The 17,957-nt window shown below is 37.5% G+C and overlaps 1 protein-coding gene across 9 annotated transcripts in view; it reads left to right on the top strand.

Annotated features, from left to right (window-relative positions):
* LOC136839550 (follistatin) overlaps positions 1-17,957 on the top strand; it is a 323,829-nt gene that overhangs the window by 44,653 nt on the left and 261,219 nt on the right. For 7 of the 9 annotated variants that reach the window (XM_067105784.1, XM_067105788.1, XM_067105783.1 and 4 more), the window contains exon 2: positions 7,735-8,281. The exons of the other annotated variants lie outside the window; for them this stretch is intronic. In XM_067105784.1, the coding sequence (XP_066961885.1) occupies positions 8,173-8,281 (109 nt within the window). In that variant the 5' untranslated portion in view covers positions 7,735-8,172. The remainder of the gene's footprint in view (positions 1-7,734; positions 8,282-17,957) is intronic. 9 annotated transcript variants of the gene reach the window in all.

Below are 17,957 nucleotides of genomic sequence, written 5' to 3'. Positions count from 1 at the left end.
GTAAGAAAAGATATAAATAAATAGAAATAAAGTCACCTATAACCATCGTGAAAGCTACGCTCTGCAGTATCCAAACAAAGATACAAAATACTAAAGTTGTGATACAGTCTACGCTGGTAGAAGAAGAAGAAGAAGAAGAAGAAGATCTAGCTGTTTCGTAAGCTCGGTGCATGAATGCATCTCCACCCATCTCGTCGCTGAAGGCAGAAAGACTACATCGAAGGAATTCATCTCAATCACTTAAAAAAGGGGAGAATCTGTGTGAAACATGACTGCATAATTTACATAAAAAAAAATGTGCAAGGGGAAGGGAATGGACCGTAAACTCTCGTATGATCCGTTAAATGTAAAAAGTTGAGAGATATTCGTTCGAGTTTCCGTTAATAAGTGAGTTCGTGGATGCGAAAAAAAAGGTCGTGGTTACGAAAAAAAAGTTCGTATATACGAAAAAAAGAGTTCATGGGCACGAAAAAACGAAAAAGTTCATGGATACGAAAAAAACAAAAAGTTCATGGATACGAAAAATGTTCGTGGATATGAAAAGAAGTTCGTGGATACGAAAAAAAGTTCGTCGATATTAAAAGAAGTTCTCGAATATGAAAAGATTTCATGGATACGAGAAAAAAAATTCTTGGATACGAAAAAAGTTCACTGATCGAAAAAAAAGTTCGTGGATACGAAAAAAAGTTCGTGGATACGAAAAAAGTTCATTGATACGAAAAAATGTTCTTGGATACGAAAAAAACTTCGTGGATACACCAAGAAACTTCATGGATACGAAACACATTTAACACAGTTGTCTTTTGAAAAGGGGGATTGGATTTGAGAAGGAGGGATATGAAAATGTTACGAATGAAATTCGCAGTTCATAAACGGATAAATTGGAATGGATGAGGAACGCGATGCAGAATCCTTTAAAAAGGGGAAGTGGATAGAACTCTGCATTTTCCACTAACAAAATGAAATGGATGGGAGAACTTGTCCGATAAAGAGGAACGGACAGAAGACAGACAATGGTAGTTCCTTTAAAAACGCGAATGATATGCAATGCAGTGCTCAGTGTACATACATAAAACAGGAAATAAAGCAAAGCTTTAAGTGTAGTGTCCTTTGAAAAGCACACACAAACACGTGTATATATATATACATATAGCCTATACATACATACATATATATATATATATATATATATATATATATATATATATATATATATATATATATATATATATATATATATATATATATATATGTACACACATACACACACATACACACACACGCACACACACACATATATATTATAGCCAAATTTTGACATATTTCTTAAATCTAACATTAGCACACATCCATAGGCTCACGCGTACACGTAGTTCAAGGCACAAACACAGTTATCGTCTTCAGTCTTATTGTCCGGAATGCTAATGAACACACAAGGAGAGAGAGAGAGAGTAAGAGAGGGAGAAAGATTTAAGAGAGAGAGAGAGAGAGAGAGAGAGAGAGAGAGAGAGAGCGTCATTCGATTTATCAGTCTCATTCCATGCAGACCTCCCCATTAGTCTCCCTTAATGAAACTCTCACTGCCCTGGGATCGAACGCGTACGAACCCTGGCGAACTCTGCCAGTGTTCCGAGATGATTCAAACCTCAGGTTGTTTCAGGTCATTGCCCTTCTCCCACCCGAAGGAAGATGATGCTTGGTCGGTGCTGCTGCTGCTGTTGCTGCTGTTGCTGCTGTTGTTGCTGCTGCTGCCGAAGGTTAGGTCAGGGAACTCTTTCTTTGCTCAATACCTTATTGATGGCGGCCTGGGTTGAGCGTTCGAGTGGAAATGCATTCCCGGTTGTTCTCTGGAAACAAGGTGTCTTCATCTTATTTGTTTTTCCTTCTGTGTCTGTGTTTATGCGTTATTCCTTATTCCCACTCTTCTTTTTTTAAAGTCGAATTTTCCGGTCTGAAGATGGAAGGAAGATTAGAGAGTAAAAAAAAAAAAAAAAAGAAATAGATGTAGACAAAATGTTATTAGGTGTTTACTTTCTGGGTGTGGCCATGATACCCCGAACTCGCCGACCTCCAAGACTTGGCAAGGCTGTCCGGTCATTCACATACCCGGGCCCTAGTTCCTGGCCCCCTCCTTCTGAAGCACTCCCACACCACCCCACCTTATCTCTCTCTCTCTCTCTCTCTCTTACCGAATCTGAAACTGCCAAATGTATGCAATGAAGCCTGCATTGCGGTTCGGAAGGAAATCTCCGTTGGAAACGCCGCGAATGGTCCTGTTGCTAGAGTGGTCCAGCGGTGAAAGAAAGATGGTTGCAGTCATCCTTTACGCTCGTGTGTATTTGTCCTCCTCCTCCTCCTCCTCCTCCTCCTCCTCCTCCTCCTCCTCCTCCTCCTCCTCCTCCTATGTGGGGATTGTCGTCGTGTTTACCTCATTGTGTGTTTGGGTTTCTGTAGGTGTTGCCGGGATAGGGAATGATGACGTGATTTGGCGCTTTTGGGAGGACCCATTGCGATGAGTTAGATTATAATTGCGATGTTTTTCCATATGGGGTTGTACAAAGTCATCTCGTAATCGAAGAAACTTACTAATAACGAAATATATGGCGGAAGTGTCATCTGAATTCCATTTTCAAGTAGCTGTTGATTTCATTACGTATATTTTATTTTATTATTTCATATTTGAGAAAACCTAACCCAATATAGTTTAGCTTGGTATTTACCGCTTCAACGTAATTGAAAGGACTTATAACGAAATATATGGCGGAAGTGTCCTCTTAATTATTCTACTCCAAAATAACTGTAGATCTCGCTCCGTACATCGTTTTTATACTTCACATTTGAGAAAGACCTAACACAACTTTGTTTAGCTGGGTATTTGCAGCATCACATCTTGTATCGTGTAGGATATTAAAAAGATTATATTACTTAATTTGCAGAGAGGACCAATGATAAGCTTATTAAGTAACCTTTGTAGTTCTGCATTCACATGGTGGGCGGAGAATTCTCCAAGCAGAAATTTTCGTCCGAATGATTCATCTCCTAAGGCTGCACATACTCGAGGACCCTGTAAATGTTTGTAAACACGACAACATGAGTAAGTTTATATTGGTTTTCTCAAGATAAGATGTATAACAAACTCTTAGTGTCAAGAAAACAAGTTGGAGGAGGAGGAGGAGGAGGAGAAGGAGGGACGCATGCGAGAGAAAGTTTATTAATTTCAGGATTTAATTTATCTTTTTTTTTTTTTTCAAGATGACACTGATATGCGCTCTGATGAAAATTCAGCATAGTTGGCAAGTGTTTCTCAAGTGGGAATTTGTTAAGAAAATATTTATCGTTATGAAAATTTTGGAACCGTGCCATCTGTGGGTTTGCTTTTTCTTGTGGTCGGAACAAGAAACTCCAGTATTTTTTAAAAATGATTTTGACTTAAATTACTGACAAAGTTCATCAGAGTAGGTAGGTCTCAAATATTTTAGTCTGGTATCGCCATAGTTCTTGGATTGGAGGTATATAAGTCACATCTCTTTTTCGTAAGTTCGCCATTTGTTGGTCAGAGTCTAGAGGTCCACACCAGGATTCCCACCATTTAACACTTCACTAAACGTACTACTAACCAAATCATACGCACAGTTTATTCCTTATTTTGGTGACCTTAATTGACCCATAGAAAAGTGGAGAGTTACCAAGGTAACTGAATGCAAGTATACGCACTTCGGCTGCAACAGAACACATTTAAGTGTTCGTATTTTATAATGAAGACTTTGCGCATAAATGGATTATATTCACTTATGACCTGGGATTAATATCCAGCTGTTCTTATTAGAGTTGTTTGTTCTATTTATAAATAAAGTGTGTGATTGTGGATGGTTATTCATTAGGCATAGGGGAGAGGTGCTGTTTTAATTGTTACATTTATTTTTTATTTTTATATTTGTTTTCAGTTGTATTGATACTGCGTCTAAGTATGTGCACACATATAATAAGTATACGTATACGCCCGTATGGATATCATTTTATCCATGTACTATACAGCACAGGCATTACGATGGTACGAAAATGAGTGCGTAAAATGCTAAAACAAAATGCGGCAGATAATGCAGAACAGATAGTATATGATCAAGAGATAAGTCGGGAAGATCCCGCCGTTTGCCAGTCATATTTGTTTCCGAGCAGGCACGAGTGAGTGCATGTGTGTGTGTGTGTGTGTTTGTGTGCATTTGCGTGGGTGTGTGCATGTGTGTGCGTGTGTGTGTTAACCCTAGCGAGGCCGACATCACCACCATGACCTTAGCAGGCCAACGACCGTAGATTTCTCCCGATCGATTCGTGGGGTGGGGGTTAATGGGGGGAGGGGGTCCGCTCGTGTTATTGCCACCATCTGTGTAGGCGATCGCCGGCCGAGGGTGAAATTATGCAGATTTATTCTATCTCGTTGCCCATATGGATTATGATCACCATCACAGGACCCGCTCAACTCTCCCCCCCCCCCTCTCCCCATCCCCCTTCCCCCCCACAAGAAAAACCCCGGAGGCTGCTTTCAGGGGAATCTAAAGGTAATAACAGATAAATCACCGGAAGATTTGTAATTTTCAACAGGTGTGATATGCTGAGGGGAATGATTTTTTTCCCCTTATAGAATCTTGTGGGATGATGATGATGATGATCGATATGATGGTAGTTTTACTGTATGTCAGGTTCTTTGTTTTTCTTTTTACACGGTGAGATTTTAAAATTTTTCCTTTTCAGGGAAAAGTGCCGTTTTAATTTCGTAAGTTGGTAGGGGTTGTTTTTGCTTTAGTTTGTTATAAATCATATGGATACATTGTGTGTACACAAATATATGTATATGTGTATATATATATATATATATATATATATATATATATATATATATATATATAAAAAGTACGTTAAACGAAGAAGAAGAAATATATATATATATATATATATATATATATATATATATATATATATATATATATATATATAAGTTTTGTGACATTCACCGTGGCATTTTTATATTCGTAAATGTTAAGCCATAAATATCGTTTAATATCAAATTATATATACCTCAGGAATAATTCCCCCAGGGTGTAGGTTTTTTCCTGAGGTATAGTGAATTGATATTAAACAATGTTTGTGGCTTTATATATATATATATTAATATATATATATATATATATATATATATATATATATATATATATATATATATATATATATATATATATATATATATATATATATATATATATATATATATATATATATATATATATATATATATATATATATATATATATATATATGTATATGTGTATGTACTGTATATGTATATGTACTGTACGTACATATACGTATACGTATCAGGGTTGCAAAAGAAATTTAGAACTCAAACCACATCAGACACATCATGAAAGAATTCAAAAAGCGTTTTCGTGGATAAAAAGAAGCTTGAAATTTGGCACCGTGTAAAAAATAGAAAAATACAGAATCTGATGAACAACACTAAATGTGCATACTGTCAAAGCGGGATGATGACTGGGAAGACTGACGAGTTTGAAGTTACAGAGAGAGCAGTGTTTGAAGGAGTTTGACTTTCAGATGAGAGAGAGAGAGAGAGAGAGAGAGAGAGAGAGAGAGAGAGAGAGAGAGAGAGAGAGAGAGAGAGAAATATAAGGCAATGGCAAGTGACTCATAAACGGTAGAAGAGAGTCACTGCCCAAGAGAGAGAGAGAGAGAGAGAGAGAGAGAGAGAGAGAGAGAGAGAGAGAGAGAGAGAGAGAAATATAAGGCAATGGCAAGTGACTCATAAACGGGAGAAGAGAGTCACTGCCCAAGAGAGAGAGAGAGAGAGAGAGAGAGAGAGAGAGAGAGAGAGAGAGAGAGACGGAATATGAGGCAGTGGCAAGTGACTCTTTCATATTGGTAGAAGAAAGGCACTGGCCAAGAGAGAGAGAGAGAGAAACATATGAGGCAATGTCGAGTGAATCTTTCATAAACAATAGGAGAGGCACTGGCCCAGAGTCGCGGTCAAGTTCGGCAGAAGCAAATGATCGTATATTTCTTCTTCCTTCGCAGGAGTCGACCACTTCCTGCCACCGATGCATTAGTGTGCCACATATAGCCAGTCTCTTTTCTCTCTCTCTCCCTTCTCTTGGTCCGAAGTATTGACTTATCGCTCTCAGCTGCTCCTATTCGTTTGGCTTCAAGGGTCTGAAAGCAACTCCAGGCTCTCTCTCTCTCTCTCTCTCTCTCTCTCTCTCTCTCTCTCTCTCTCTCCTCCTGTCTCGGTCCTGGAGTTTCGTGGAAAGTGGGAGGACAGTTTTGTGGGGTTGTTAGTGGGAGATTACTGAAAAACACGCACACAAGAAGCATATATATATATATATATATATATATATATATATATATATATATATATATATATATATATATATATATTAACTTTATCACATACACAATTGTTCTGTGCATTAGTAGAATTACTAAAAGGACCCCATTCAAACTGGATGGTATCTAATGGAGTATTTATTTAGAAAAAGTTACAAACTTTCTTGGACAAACAGTCCACATTATCAAGTATCAGTACTACCATCCAGTTTGAATGAGGTCCTTATGTGTGTGTGTGTGTGTATACATACATATGTACATACGTATATTATATATATGTGTGTATGTATATATGTATACACACACATACAGAATTTAAAAACAGCAACTTGCTTCGGTTGGGTCGCCTCCTCAACCCTGGAATGACATAGACCAAGTCCAGGTGGCTTCAAGGTCGTTTATCTAAGCAGCCTCATCCAAAAAAAGAAAAGAAAAAGAAAAAAGATAGCAGTAATTGGTGACACAAGTGAGTCTTCTCTTATCTACCTGCACAGAGAACTGCCACTCACTGAAATAAATTGAGATCGCGCTGTTAAATCGTATTTTTCATTTTATGCCATTTTTGCTTTTATCATGCGCGTATTATTCGAGGTGCATTGCTGCAGTCAATATGTGGTGACCTAGAAAAAAGCGTAGGGAAGGCTTCGAAGGAAATGCGGGTATAAGGGTATAAGTATATATTTTTATTTTTAGTGTTGTCTACTGTTATGCACTCGAAATTCAGTGCATGTGTACTGTACATGCTTGCTTTACAGCGTTAGGTAACTTTCAGATTGTTTATATATATATATATATATATATATATATATATATATATATATATATATATATATATATATATATATATATATATATATATATATATATATGTATATATATATATATATATATATATATATATATATATATATATATATATATATATATATATATCTGTGTTTGTGAATTTATGTAAGATACACCGGGTCATTTTTCATACTCACAAATATTAAATAAAAAAAAAATTCGTTAAATATCCGACTCACTATACCTTGTCGGAATAACTTATATTGGGATTATATGTATGTTTGTCTGTGTCGGCATTTATTAATCGGCGTGTCTTATTTGTAAAAAAATATTTTTCATCCCTTTAAGTTTGTACTGTTTGTTTAAATACGTGACATTCACATGGTTGTGTAATATAACCCCGTATTTGTTTGGAATTATTCGTTACTAAGTAAATGAACTTTCGTCAGTGTTTAAGTATTTATTCATAAGTCTATCTCCTGGCGTTAAGAGTACTTATACTTTTTGCAGTCATGAAGTACGTAATAATATTATTATAATTTTTTATTTCAGGTTTCCATACGAAGTAGTGTGTGCGAAGAATAATAAAAAAACTTTATTGAACTTAAAAAAGACGAAAGAGACTTGTTGGTAAATAGTGTTGGAATTGCATTAAAAGGAAAAAACTTCTTTGTTACGATTCCCAGAGCAAACATTCTGCAAGGCAGTTGGAAACTTGAGTGACGTATTCGTGTGTAGAAATGTTTGATAACGATTAACCTTATAGTTATCGGTGCTTGAACTACGAGAGAAAATCGAGAGAAACAAATAAACGAAAAGAACGTTTCAAGAATAGAAGAAGAAGAAGAAGAAGGTGAAGAAGAAACTGGTGCGTGAACCTTTTTTTATCTTTGGTTTTTTTTTTTGTGGGCTGTTATATACCCAGAATTCCAAAGCACTTGGCCAACGTTCTCTTTGGGAATCTGCCTCCTGAAGTTGCCTCCACGTAAAATGACCCGCAAGAAGAAGCTGCCTGAAGGAGATCGGGTATCCTGTTTCGTCCTGTTGCTCATCGTAGGACTTTGGCTGTGCACCCTTGTGGAACAGGTCACTACGACCGGTAAGTACAAAACCCCGTTTCCTTCTCTCCTCCTTCTCCTCCTCCCCCTCCTCCCCCCCCAACCATTCCCCCTTCTCTCCTTCCCCTCCCCATCCCCCTTCTCTCCTCCCTCCCACCATTACCCCCCCCCCACTCCAGCCGCCTCCACCATGGGCAGCCTTCTCGGCGGGGGGTTGAACTTACCTATGGCTTTCTTCGTATTTGTTCTGTTGCTGATGCAAAGTTACTTCCCCATGTTAAGTTTGTCTCAGCTTGGTTTAAGTGTCATGTATGTCTTGCTCGTGGAAAATTGCCTTTATCACTTTGCTCTAGTGTAGTACGTCTTCGTCTGAGCTCAGCGAATGAGAAAGAAATAGAGTTTCCCTCGCAATATAATGCGTCACTGGCCCGTTAACTTCTCTGTTTCCTAGTGTTTCTGGATACGCGTTCTGCTTGTGTCCTTCAATTCTTCGTATGTGGTACTTGTGGCTTTCAGTGGAAAGAGTATCCAAAATTATTATGAAACAGCGAAGTTAAGAGGTCCGTGGGCCATCATCTGTAATGGAATACAGTATTAGTGAAATATAACTAACATATTATGAATATTCTGTCACGTTACATGTCGTTGAACATTTAGGGAGGTGACTGAACTGGTTAAAAATGGGCAGTAAGTTCTATCATTCACCTAGGAATCTTTACCGTCACTATTCTTATATATATATATATATATATATATATATATATATATATATATATATATATATATATATATATATATATATATATATTTTTTAGAAAGCGAACTGTTTTATTAATGGTAGTTAGTAAGATTTGGAATTCGAAATAACTATTATGTGTGTCTTGATGGACACCGTATACTATATATATATATATGCATTAAAGTATCACGTATATTATGCATTTACTTGAGTATTCTTTGATACAGTTATTTATATACCGGTGTTCAAAGTTCGCCCAGAAGAGCTAACATTATAGTTTTGAAGTCAATTTGTTTTTTATTCCATTGTTAACGGATATATATATGTGTGTGTGTATATACAGTATATATATATATATAAAATTATGTATATATATATCATATGTATAGATACAGTATACATCATATATATATATATATATACATATATATATATATATATATATATATATATATATACATATATACCTAGATGTACAGTATATGTATATTCTGTGGATATGAAAATTTACTTTGGAACTAGGTAAGAAGAGAATGTTAACAAGTCTCTAATACAGGTGAAACGATAAACCGACCGGTAACAATTATGATCACGGGGAATTGCAAACCAAGAAAGACAACGAAATGCTGAACTACAGTATGTACTATGTGTATTTTCACGAGACAGCTCGAGCACAACAGGGAACGTCAGCTGAGCGAGATTGGAAGTAAAGCGTCGAACACAATAAAATCTGCCCGGATCTTCGGATATGACGCGTTGACGTTCACGGACGACAAGTAGAAAATGCGCCGAAGTTCCTGCAGCGCAGTGAAGTTTTCTGTATCGCGTATAATTAAGGCCACCGAAAATAGATCTATCTTTCGGTGGTTTCGGTGTAATGCTGTATGAGCCGCCGCTCATGAATCTTTAACCACGTCCCGGTGGTGGACTGTCATATATCGTTGCCAGATGCACGATTATGGCTAACTTTAACCTTGAATAAAAAAAAAAATACTGAGGCTAGAGGGCCACAATTTGGTATGTTTGATGATTGGAGGGTGGTTGATCAACATACCAATTTGCAACCCTCTAGCATCAGTAGTTTTAAGATCTGAGGGCGGACGGACAGTCAAAGCCGGCACAATAGTTTTCTTTTACAGAAAACTAAAAACTAGCGAAACTGCATTTCTTTCCTTTTCATTTTAGGCTCCTCATCATAGATTTTAACCCGTCTGCGTCGAAGTCCTCAGTTCCAGAGTCCTTTATTCCTCACACCGTAGGACTGGGGAACAGCCTCCCTGAGGATGTCGTGCAATTGGAACTTGAAAAGTTCAAGCTAAGATGCAATGCATTACTACCTAATGCTATTCTCCTTGCATGTTAATACATTTCTATCTATTTTTTTTTAAACTGTTAATTAATTTTTTTCTTTTTTAAATTTAAAAAGTGAGATCTCTTCTCGTACTTCCTTATGAGCACCATATACTTTGGAAGTTTGAATTTCAAGTGAATGGCACCTGTGGGCTTGTTCCATATGAATAGGGTTCATCTTCTGAGTAGTAGTGCCAGTAATATTACCGGTAATGGCGGTGTTGGTGTTGTTGTTGTTGTTGTTTTTGTTGTTGTTGTTACAGCTAGTTCTTGTTGCCAAGTCTCTGGAGTTGGTTTTCACAGCAATTCTGACTTCTCTAGTGTCACAACTCACTTGATCCAAGTAATCCTCCTTCAAAGGCCTCTCTCTCTCTCTCTCTCTCTCTCTCTCTCTCTCTCTCTCTCTCTCTCTCTCTCTCTCTCTCTCTCTCTCTCTCTCTCTCGATCTGATTGCTACTTTCGAGGAGGGTACAAAGGAAATTCAAATCCCGTCCTTCCGTCGACAATGCTTGTTTATTGAGGTTACGTTCTTCGTTTGCTTTCGGAGTTCACTGTTACACCAGCACAAGAAGAAGAAGAAGAAGAAGAAGAAGAAGAAGAAGAAGAAGAAGAAGAAGAAGAAAATTGTCGCGAAGGGAAGGCAATAACCCCGGTTACTAAGAGATCTCGAGAGATCTCGAGAGAGACTTTTTTTATTCTCTGCACGTTTTTTTTCAGTCCCGTAAGGCCTTTTCTTCTTTCCTTTTTTTATTTATTTTTTTTTTTTGCGTTCCAAGAAGTTGTTTTTACAGTCGTGTGTGTGTGTATATTTTTTTCCTTTCTAGGTTTTTTTTAGAAGTGTTTTCTGTTTTTGTCCCATCGATTAAATTAGTTCCTTATCTGAAAATTTTGTCTGCAGTTTTATGAAGTCTCTCAATTTTTCGAGTTTCTTAAATTCTCGTTCCTCTACAGAGCAAAAAAAGTTTCCAATTTGTTTTTTCCCTATTTTTTCCACCGAAGGCACTAAAAGTGGCATCAGCGGCCGAACCAAATTTTGACGTATTTGTGTCAAGTCATTATTTGTATAAGCTAACATCCGTATCCGATTTTCCAAACACATCAGAATATCCCACCTCGTCCCATATGAGCCGAACGAACGAGGAACATCGGACAACGGTTAATCGGTCATGTTCATGATGGGACCATTATTTTAACAGTGAATAATAATAAAAAAAAAAAGGTTAGCCAACTTGCAACAAGTGTTAGCTGCATTTGATATATCAATCTCAAGCTTGCAATATATCTTGAAGGCAACTGCCACGATCATTTTTCTTTCTCTAGCCCCTCTCAGCCCCCAGAAGAGTCTCTTTACGTTTGGCCTTATTTGGTTGTACTTACACCAGTACAAATGAGTTCACCCTTTGCCTTGGGCCTGCTGCTTCGCTAAAAGACAGGCTTGATCGTCACACCTACACACACACACGGATGTATGTATGTATGTATGTGCAGTATATGTATAGATATATACATTTGTATATGTGTATGTATATCTATACATATATGTATTTACACACACACACACACACACATATATATATATATATATATATATATATATATATATATATATATATATATATATATATGTAATTTTATTGGGTTGTTCATTGAAGACATAAGGTACTTGAAAAACACATTGAGCTTTCAGAAGGCAGATTTAGCCAAGCCCATAACGAGATTGTTGGGAGACATAGTGCTATTTACTGTTGGAAGCTGAGTCCAGAAAGATTAGGTTAGGTTCCCAGGTTTTTACACATTATTTTTGGTAGGTAGCATAAGATAAAAAAAGATTGTAATGAGCTAAAGTCAAGTGCCCTATTCAGATCATCTGTACCATTGTCCATTAATTGCACTACGTAAGATTACGCAAGTTTGAGAGGGAGATCTGGAGAGAGTTGAGATCGAAAGGATTGTGATTTGCAAAGAATAGAATCATCTGCTCACGAATCTCTTTCAGTGTGTTATGTATTCAAGACGTTGGCGATCAAATTCTTCCAGTCATTTCTATATCTTGCTTTTTGCGTCAGTTCTTTAGCCAGTCTCCTCATTTCTCCCTCTGTCTCCATTTCGTCTTCCTCCCCCTTCTGTTTTTCCTTCCGTACATAAACTTTCCAACCACCCTCCTTTTTAGCCTTTTTCATAAACTGCAAAACGTACATTCAAGTCCTTTTGCACTCCAATTGCTCTTTCTGACAGCATTCTGAGTACAAATGTAGTATTGACGATACTCTTTCCTTCTTTGAATATGAAGGTCGAAAAGCATCTGGAGGAGGTCATTGATGAAGAGAAGGGAAAGAGTAAAGAACAGACCCCTGGGGAACGCATTCATCCTGGCGAAAAGGCAGATGAAGCTTCGTCAGCCACAGCAGGAGTAGAATGGTTAGCTACGAAGTTTAGTGTGGGTTTAAAGAGTGATGTAGTGAAACCATAACCAGAGTGAATTTGATTAAAAGGTCCTTATGGTAGCCAATTGGCTAGGGGCCCAAACAACTTATATAACTTGCTGCTTATTTGTAACTGTAGTTGCAATTTTTTTTTTAAACAATTGTTACTGGAATTTCTGTGCGGGCTTATTTGAACTCTCAGCTATAAGGCTTTTCATTTCTGCTGCAAATGCCTTTCCATTCCTTCCTCAAACTAAATAAATGGGCAGTGGCAGTAAAAGAATAAAAGGGTATTTCCAAAATTGGAGCAACTCCAATTAATTTTGGTCCAAAATATTTCTGCTATCATGGAAGGGTGACATTAGGCTAGTTAGGTTGAGGCGAACTAATATGTTATCGTTAGGCCGGAATGGCTTGGGGCCAACATGACCTGGATCCTTTTGGTATGATAATCATGTTCCCTTTCCAAATTAAAGAGTTAATGATTTAATAACGCGCACGAAATTCATAATTGTCCATTCATCTAACAGTCACCAGGGCAACGAAATAATACAATATGAATAAAAAGTCCTTCCCGAACTCGTTTGTGGAAATTTGCCCTTCCGCCGAAGTCAGATTGGACCACCTTTTGCCTCGGCTCACGAGCGATGGAACATGGTAACTCGGCTCGGTATAAAAAGCTGGTTTGTGCTCAGTGTACCTGGATTCGAGGTTTTACGCGTGTATCCCTCTTCATCCCCTGGTGGGTGGTAATTTTGGTCTTGTAGAGGGATTTGGCTTATCCGAGGTGTAAATGGTCTTTGAAATGACGAAGGATGAATGTTTCGAAGCACGCGTTCGTATTCCATTCCTCGGCGTTTTAGTAATGACTCTCGTCAGGGCGATTCTGTAATGAAGGAGCGTGCGCGAGTTTCGGGGGGGTTACGTGTGGAGATAAGGCCAGAAACCTGTTGCTCTCTCTCTCTCTCTCATATGCATAGTAACCCAACTGCGCATGCTCATCAAAAGATGCGATGCCTGAGGGGCTAGTTACAACTCAAGCAGATTTTCGGGACCCCGAAAGGATGTATTCCGAGGAAAGTGATCGCGCCTCTCTCTCTCTCTCTCTCTCTCTCTCTCTCTCTCTCTCTCTCTCTCTCAGTTTTTTTTTTAGCATTTATCAGTCCTATACGCCGAAATCATACATGTATACATGGTAATGTTATGCTTTAGAATATTGTCATGCCCACTCTCTCTCTCTCTGTGTTTTTTAAACATTTATCAGTATCATCCGATGAAATCATACGTGTACACATGTTAATGTTATGCTTTAAAGTATTAAAATATTATCGTGCCCATCGTCTTCTGACGTAGAATGCTGAATAACTTGAGCAGTAGAAGGCAAGACCTTGAAAATTGGGAACGCAAAAAGGTGAAGGAAATTTCCAAAGCACAGGCCTGTCGTAATAGCGTCCTTCCTCTTACAAGAGCAAAAGTAAAAAAGAAAAAAGGGGCGGCTCAATTTGTCCCTCTCACTGGCAAAAATCTTGTTTCGAATTTTATTTTTTTTAAATATACATCTTATTGCATGCTAGTGCACCTGGGTTAGTAGATTTTCTACCTGTCTACCTGCGTAATTGCTGTTAATGATTTACAGTGCATAAGGGCGAAAAATGAAAGTTCTTCCAAAACTTTGGTAGATTTTCATAAATATCTGAAAACATTATTATTATTATTATTATTATTATTATTATTATTATTATTATTATTATTATTATTATTATTATGGAACATGCCCGCAGGGGCCACTGACTTGAATTCAAGCTTCCAAAGAGTGTGGTGCTCATTAGAAAGATGTACCAGAAGGCAATAGAAAATACAAAAAGAAAAGATCACTTATTATATTATTATTATTATTATTATTATTATTATTATTATTATTATTATTATTATTATTATTATTTTTTGTTGTTATTTTTGTTGTTGTCTATATGAATCACGCCTTTTCATAGGAATGAGGTTTTAAAAGCTTGAGAGAGAAGGGCTCTTGTATTCACCAAGAACCTCAACCGAGAGGCGCCAAAATGTTTAGAAGATTTGCGAAGAAATTTTGAAGCTATGGTTTTTTTTTTTTTTTTTTTTTTTACTCCCGAGTTCATCCTTAGTTCAGCAGTTCGGTTGTCAGTGGTACAGTGACAGTCGTTTTTGCTTTTTACGTGTGGAAAAAGCTGCGTTGTATTTTTTAGGGGTCAGCCATCTCGGTATTGTAAGAAATGTGTCACTCTGCTGTGCTATAAACACACACACACACACACACACACACACACACACACACATACATACACACACACACACACACACACACACATATATATATGTGTGTGTGTGTGTGTGTGTGTGTGTGTGTGTGTGTGAGCGCTCGTGTGTACAAAACATGAGATGACATCTTAAACAAACAGTCATGACATACACGCACGTGTGTGTGTGTGTGTGTGTGTGTGTGTGTGTGTGTATAGATCGGTGCGATTGGACCCGCATTTACCTTTGTGTTTATAATTGTAACATTTAGAAGTATGTGTGTTAAACAGAGAGAGAGAGAGAGACAGAGAGAGAGAGAGAGAGAGAGAGAGAGAGCTGCGTGCATGTCTCGATCCACTTTCCCATGGCGGGAGTAACTTGAGATCTATTAAAAAAGAAGGGAAGACAAAGAGACTGACAGACAGACTTACGGACAGAAATGAAAAATTGGAAGGAAGTGAAATGTTTCGAAAGGAAATTCGAATGTTTTTAATGTATTTTTTGAATGCAAAATACAGTGTTGTATCCACGAACTTCGGTCTTGTATACAGAAATTATAATATACTGTATTACGCCTACTTTACAGCTGAGGCGTAACCTATGATTAATGCGCGTTCATATTAGCACGGATGTTTATACGCAATATATATGTGCGTGTGTGTATAATATACTTGTGTATATATGTATATATATATATATATATATATATATATATATATATATATATATATATATATATATATATATATATATATATATGCATATATATGTGTGTGTGTGTGTCTGTTTGTATAAACCATTTCCGATCACAGGCGTCTGGTTCTAAAGAAAAGTTAAAAATTAATAGAATGGGGAAGGGAAGTAACTACCTTAGTAAAAATCTGAACACTATCAACTACTTAATATCAACGCAGAGCTGCCCGTCAGTACCTCAGTGCTATATGCCTGCATCGTAAGCTGACTGTCATCGCCCTTCCCAAATATCAAGGCCCTTCTGTTTCAACGCCTCTGCTCAGCATTTAGCCAAACCCTCCAGATGAACCATTTTCTATTTCTTCCTAAACTTATGCCCAGTTCATCTCCAGTATTTCATTGGTTTTCACTCTTTTGTCTTTGACTTTTCCAAGAACAAATTTGTTTGGTTGCAGCCTTTTTCATTCCTTTTACCGTGCCTCCGTTCTTATTCTGTTTCTTCCATCCTACTTTCCACCCTCTCTTAACAATTGATTCATAGTGCAACTGCGAGGTTTTCCTCCTTTTATACCTTTGTAACTTTTTGAAAGTCTGTTTCCGTTTCAGCGCTGAATGACCTCAAAGGTTTCAGCACTTGGCATTTGGCCTAAATTCTGTATACTGTTGTATTCAACTAATTTGTTCATCTGTATAGTTCTTCAGCCTTCCTTTTTGCGTATTTTTTTCCCACATCTCTCCATAGAGCTCTCCAACTCGCTGTCATCAGTCTTTAATATCAGCACATTTTCTTTTCTCCGTTATATGCTTCTCTCATTCCCTGTTTATTACACTTCCTCGTGGCCACACTGTAAATTCTTATTATTCAACTGAAACTGCCTCTTCTTGCCATTATATCAACCAGATTACTCTCCCTTCTACTCTGTTAACGCCATCAGTAGCATCCGAATAAGCTGACGTCATGCCAGTGTAGACTTTTGCTCCCAGAGCACCCTGTTGGTTGCTTAGCTCTCCTTAAGAGAAACAAAATTTAGTGCGATAAGAATAAGAAGTAAAGGAAGGAGTTAAGACAAAAGTATTTGTAGTTGGGGAGAGCAGCACAGGAAAGGTATATGATAGTATGTTCTGTTCTCATGTAGCTGCTATCAGATTTTTAAGAGAACCATGTGGGTTGAAAGTCCCTTTTGAAGAGAATTGAGGAATGTGTCATTTGTAATGACAGGAGGATACTTCCGAAAGGGTGTTATTTGAAAGAAGAAAATAATAACCTTTGGTTCATGTCATGGTACCGTTTATTACCTTATATTGTGCTCAATTCCACCTATCCAGTGATCGAGTGCAGTTCTGATAGTTGACAGCACGTATCCGTAGACTTGTTTGCATGGGATCTGAGCCATAATTGCGGAAACTCTACCTCACGGTTTGCATGGGATCTGAGCTATAATTGCGGAAACTCTACCTCACGGATTAAGTAAAGAAAGAGTACTGATGATATCAAATGAACTAGAGACTGTTTTAAACTCAGTAGTAACTTTGAAGACACTGAAACTATCATTGATGGTAATGGCAGTAAGTAAATAAATAAAGTCTAGTATTAGTGCTGGAAGTACGCAAATACGACGAGATAATGAATTTCCTCAACCAGTCAAGATAAGAGACAGTGACCCACTCTTGACAAAATACCTGCCATAAAAAAAGAAAGTTTAAATTCCGATGTTGGAAGTGCGGACGAAATTATTGATTAAGCGTCTGATGAAAGGCTCAATTAAGTAATTATGAAAGACATGTTAGAAACATTCGTTTTGAGATCATCCTTGAAGCTCCAGTATTGACTTGAAAAAACCCGTCGTTGAATATTTGATAGAGGGAATAAACGGTAGTTCATACGATACGTATTTCCTCGTGTTGCGTTGGGAGGCAATGACCGAGAGAAGTCGAATTTTAGCAGAAGAAGAAGAGGAAAAATAATACATAGACTGACCTCAATCAGCCACCTCACAAAACCGATCAACTTTACACGTTTTTTGTGCCTTTCGTTGAATAGAAGAATAGATGTAGCAACTTATAATTATCTCCCCTTAAATCATCTAGGGCGTAACTGGAGAGGCACTTAACAACGGATCATTTTTTATAGTGGATGAAATTTATGACGAGGCCGTATGTGACTAATATGACATACGACCTTGGCATGTAATTCAGCCTAATTAGGACAGTGGCCTTCATTCAACTCCGTCCCTA

Source organism: Macrobrachium rosenbergii, chromosome 6, assembly GCF_040412425.1.
Source record: "Macrobrachium rosenbergii isolate ZJJX-2024 chromosome 6, ASM4041242v1, whole genome shotgun sequence".
NCBI classification, from domain to species: Eukaryota; Metazoa; Arthropoda; class Malacostraca; order Decapoda; family Palaemonidae; genus Macrobrachium; species Macrobrachium rosenbergii.
This window is presented reverse-complemented; position numbering and strand designations above follow the sequence as displayed.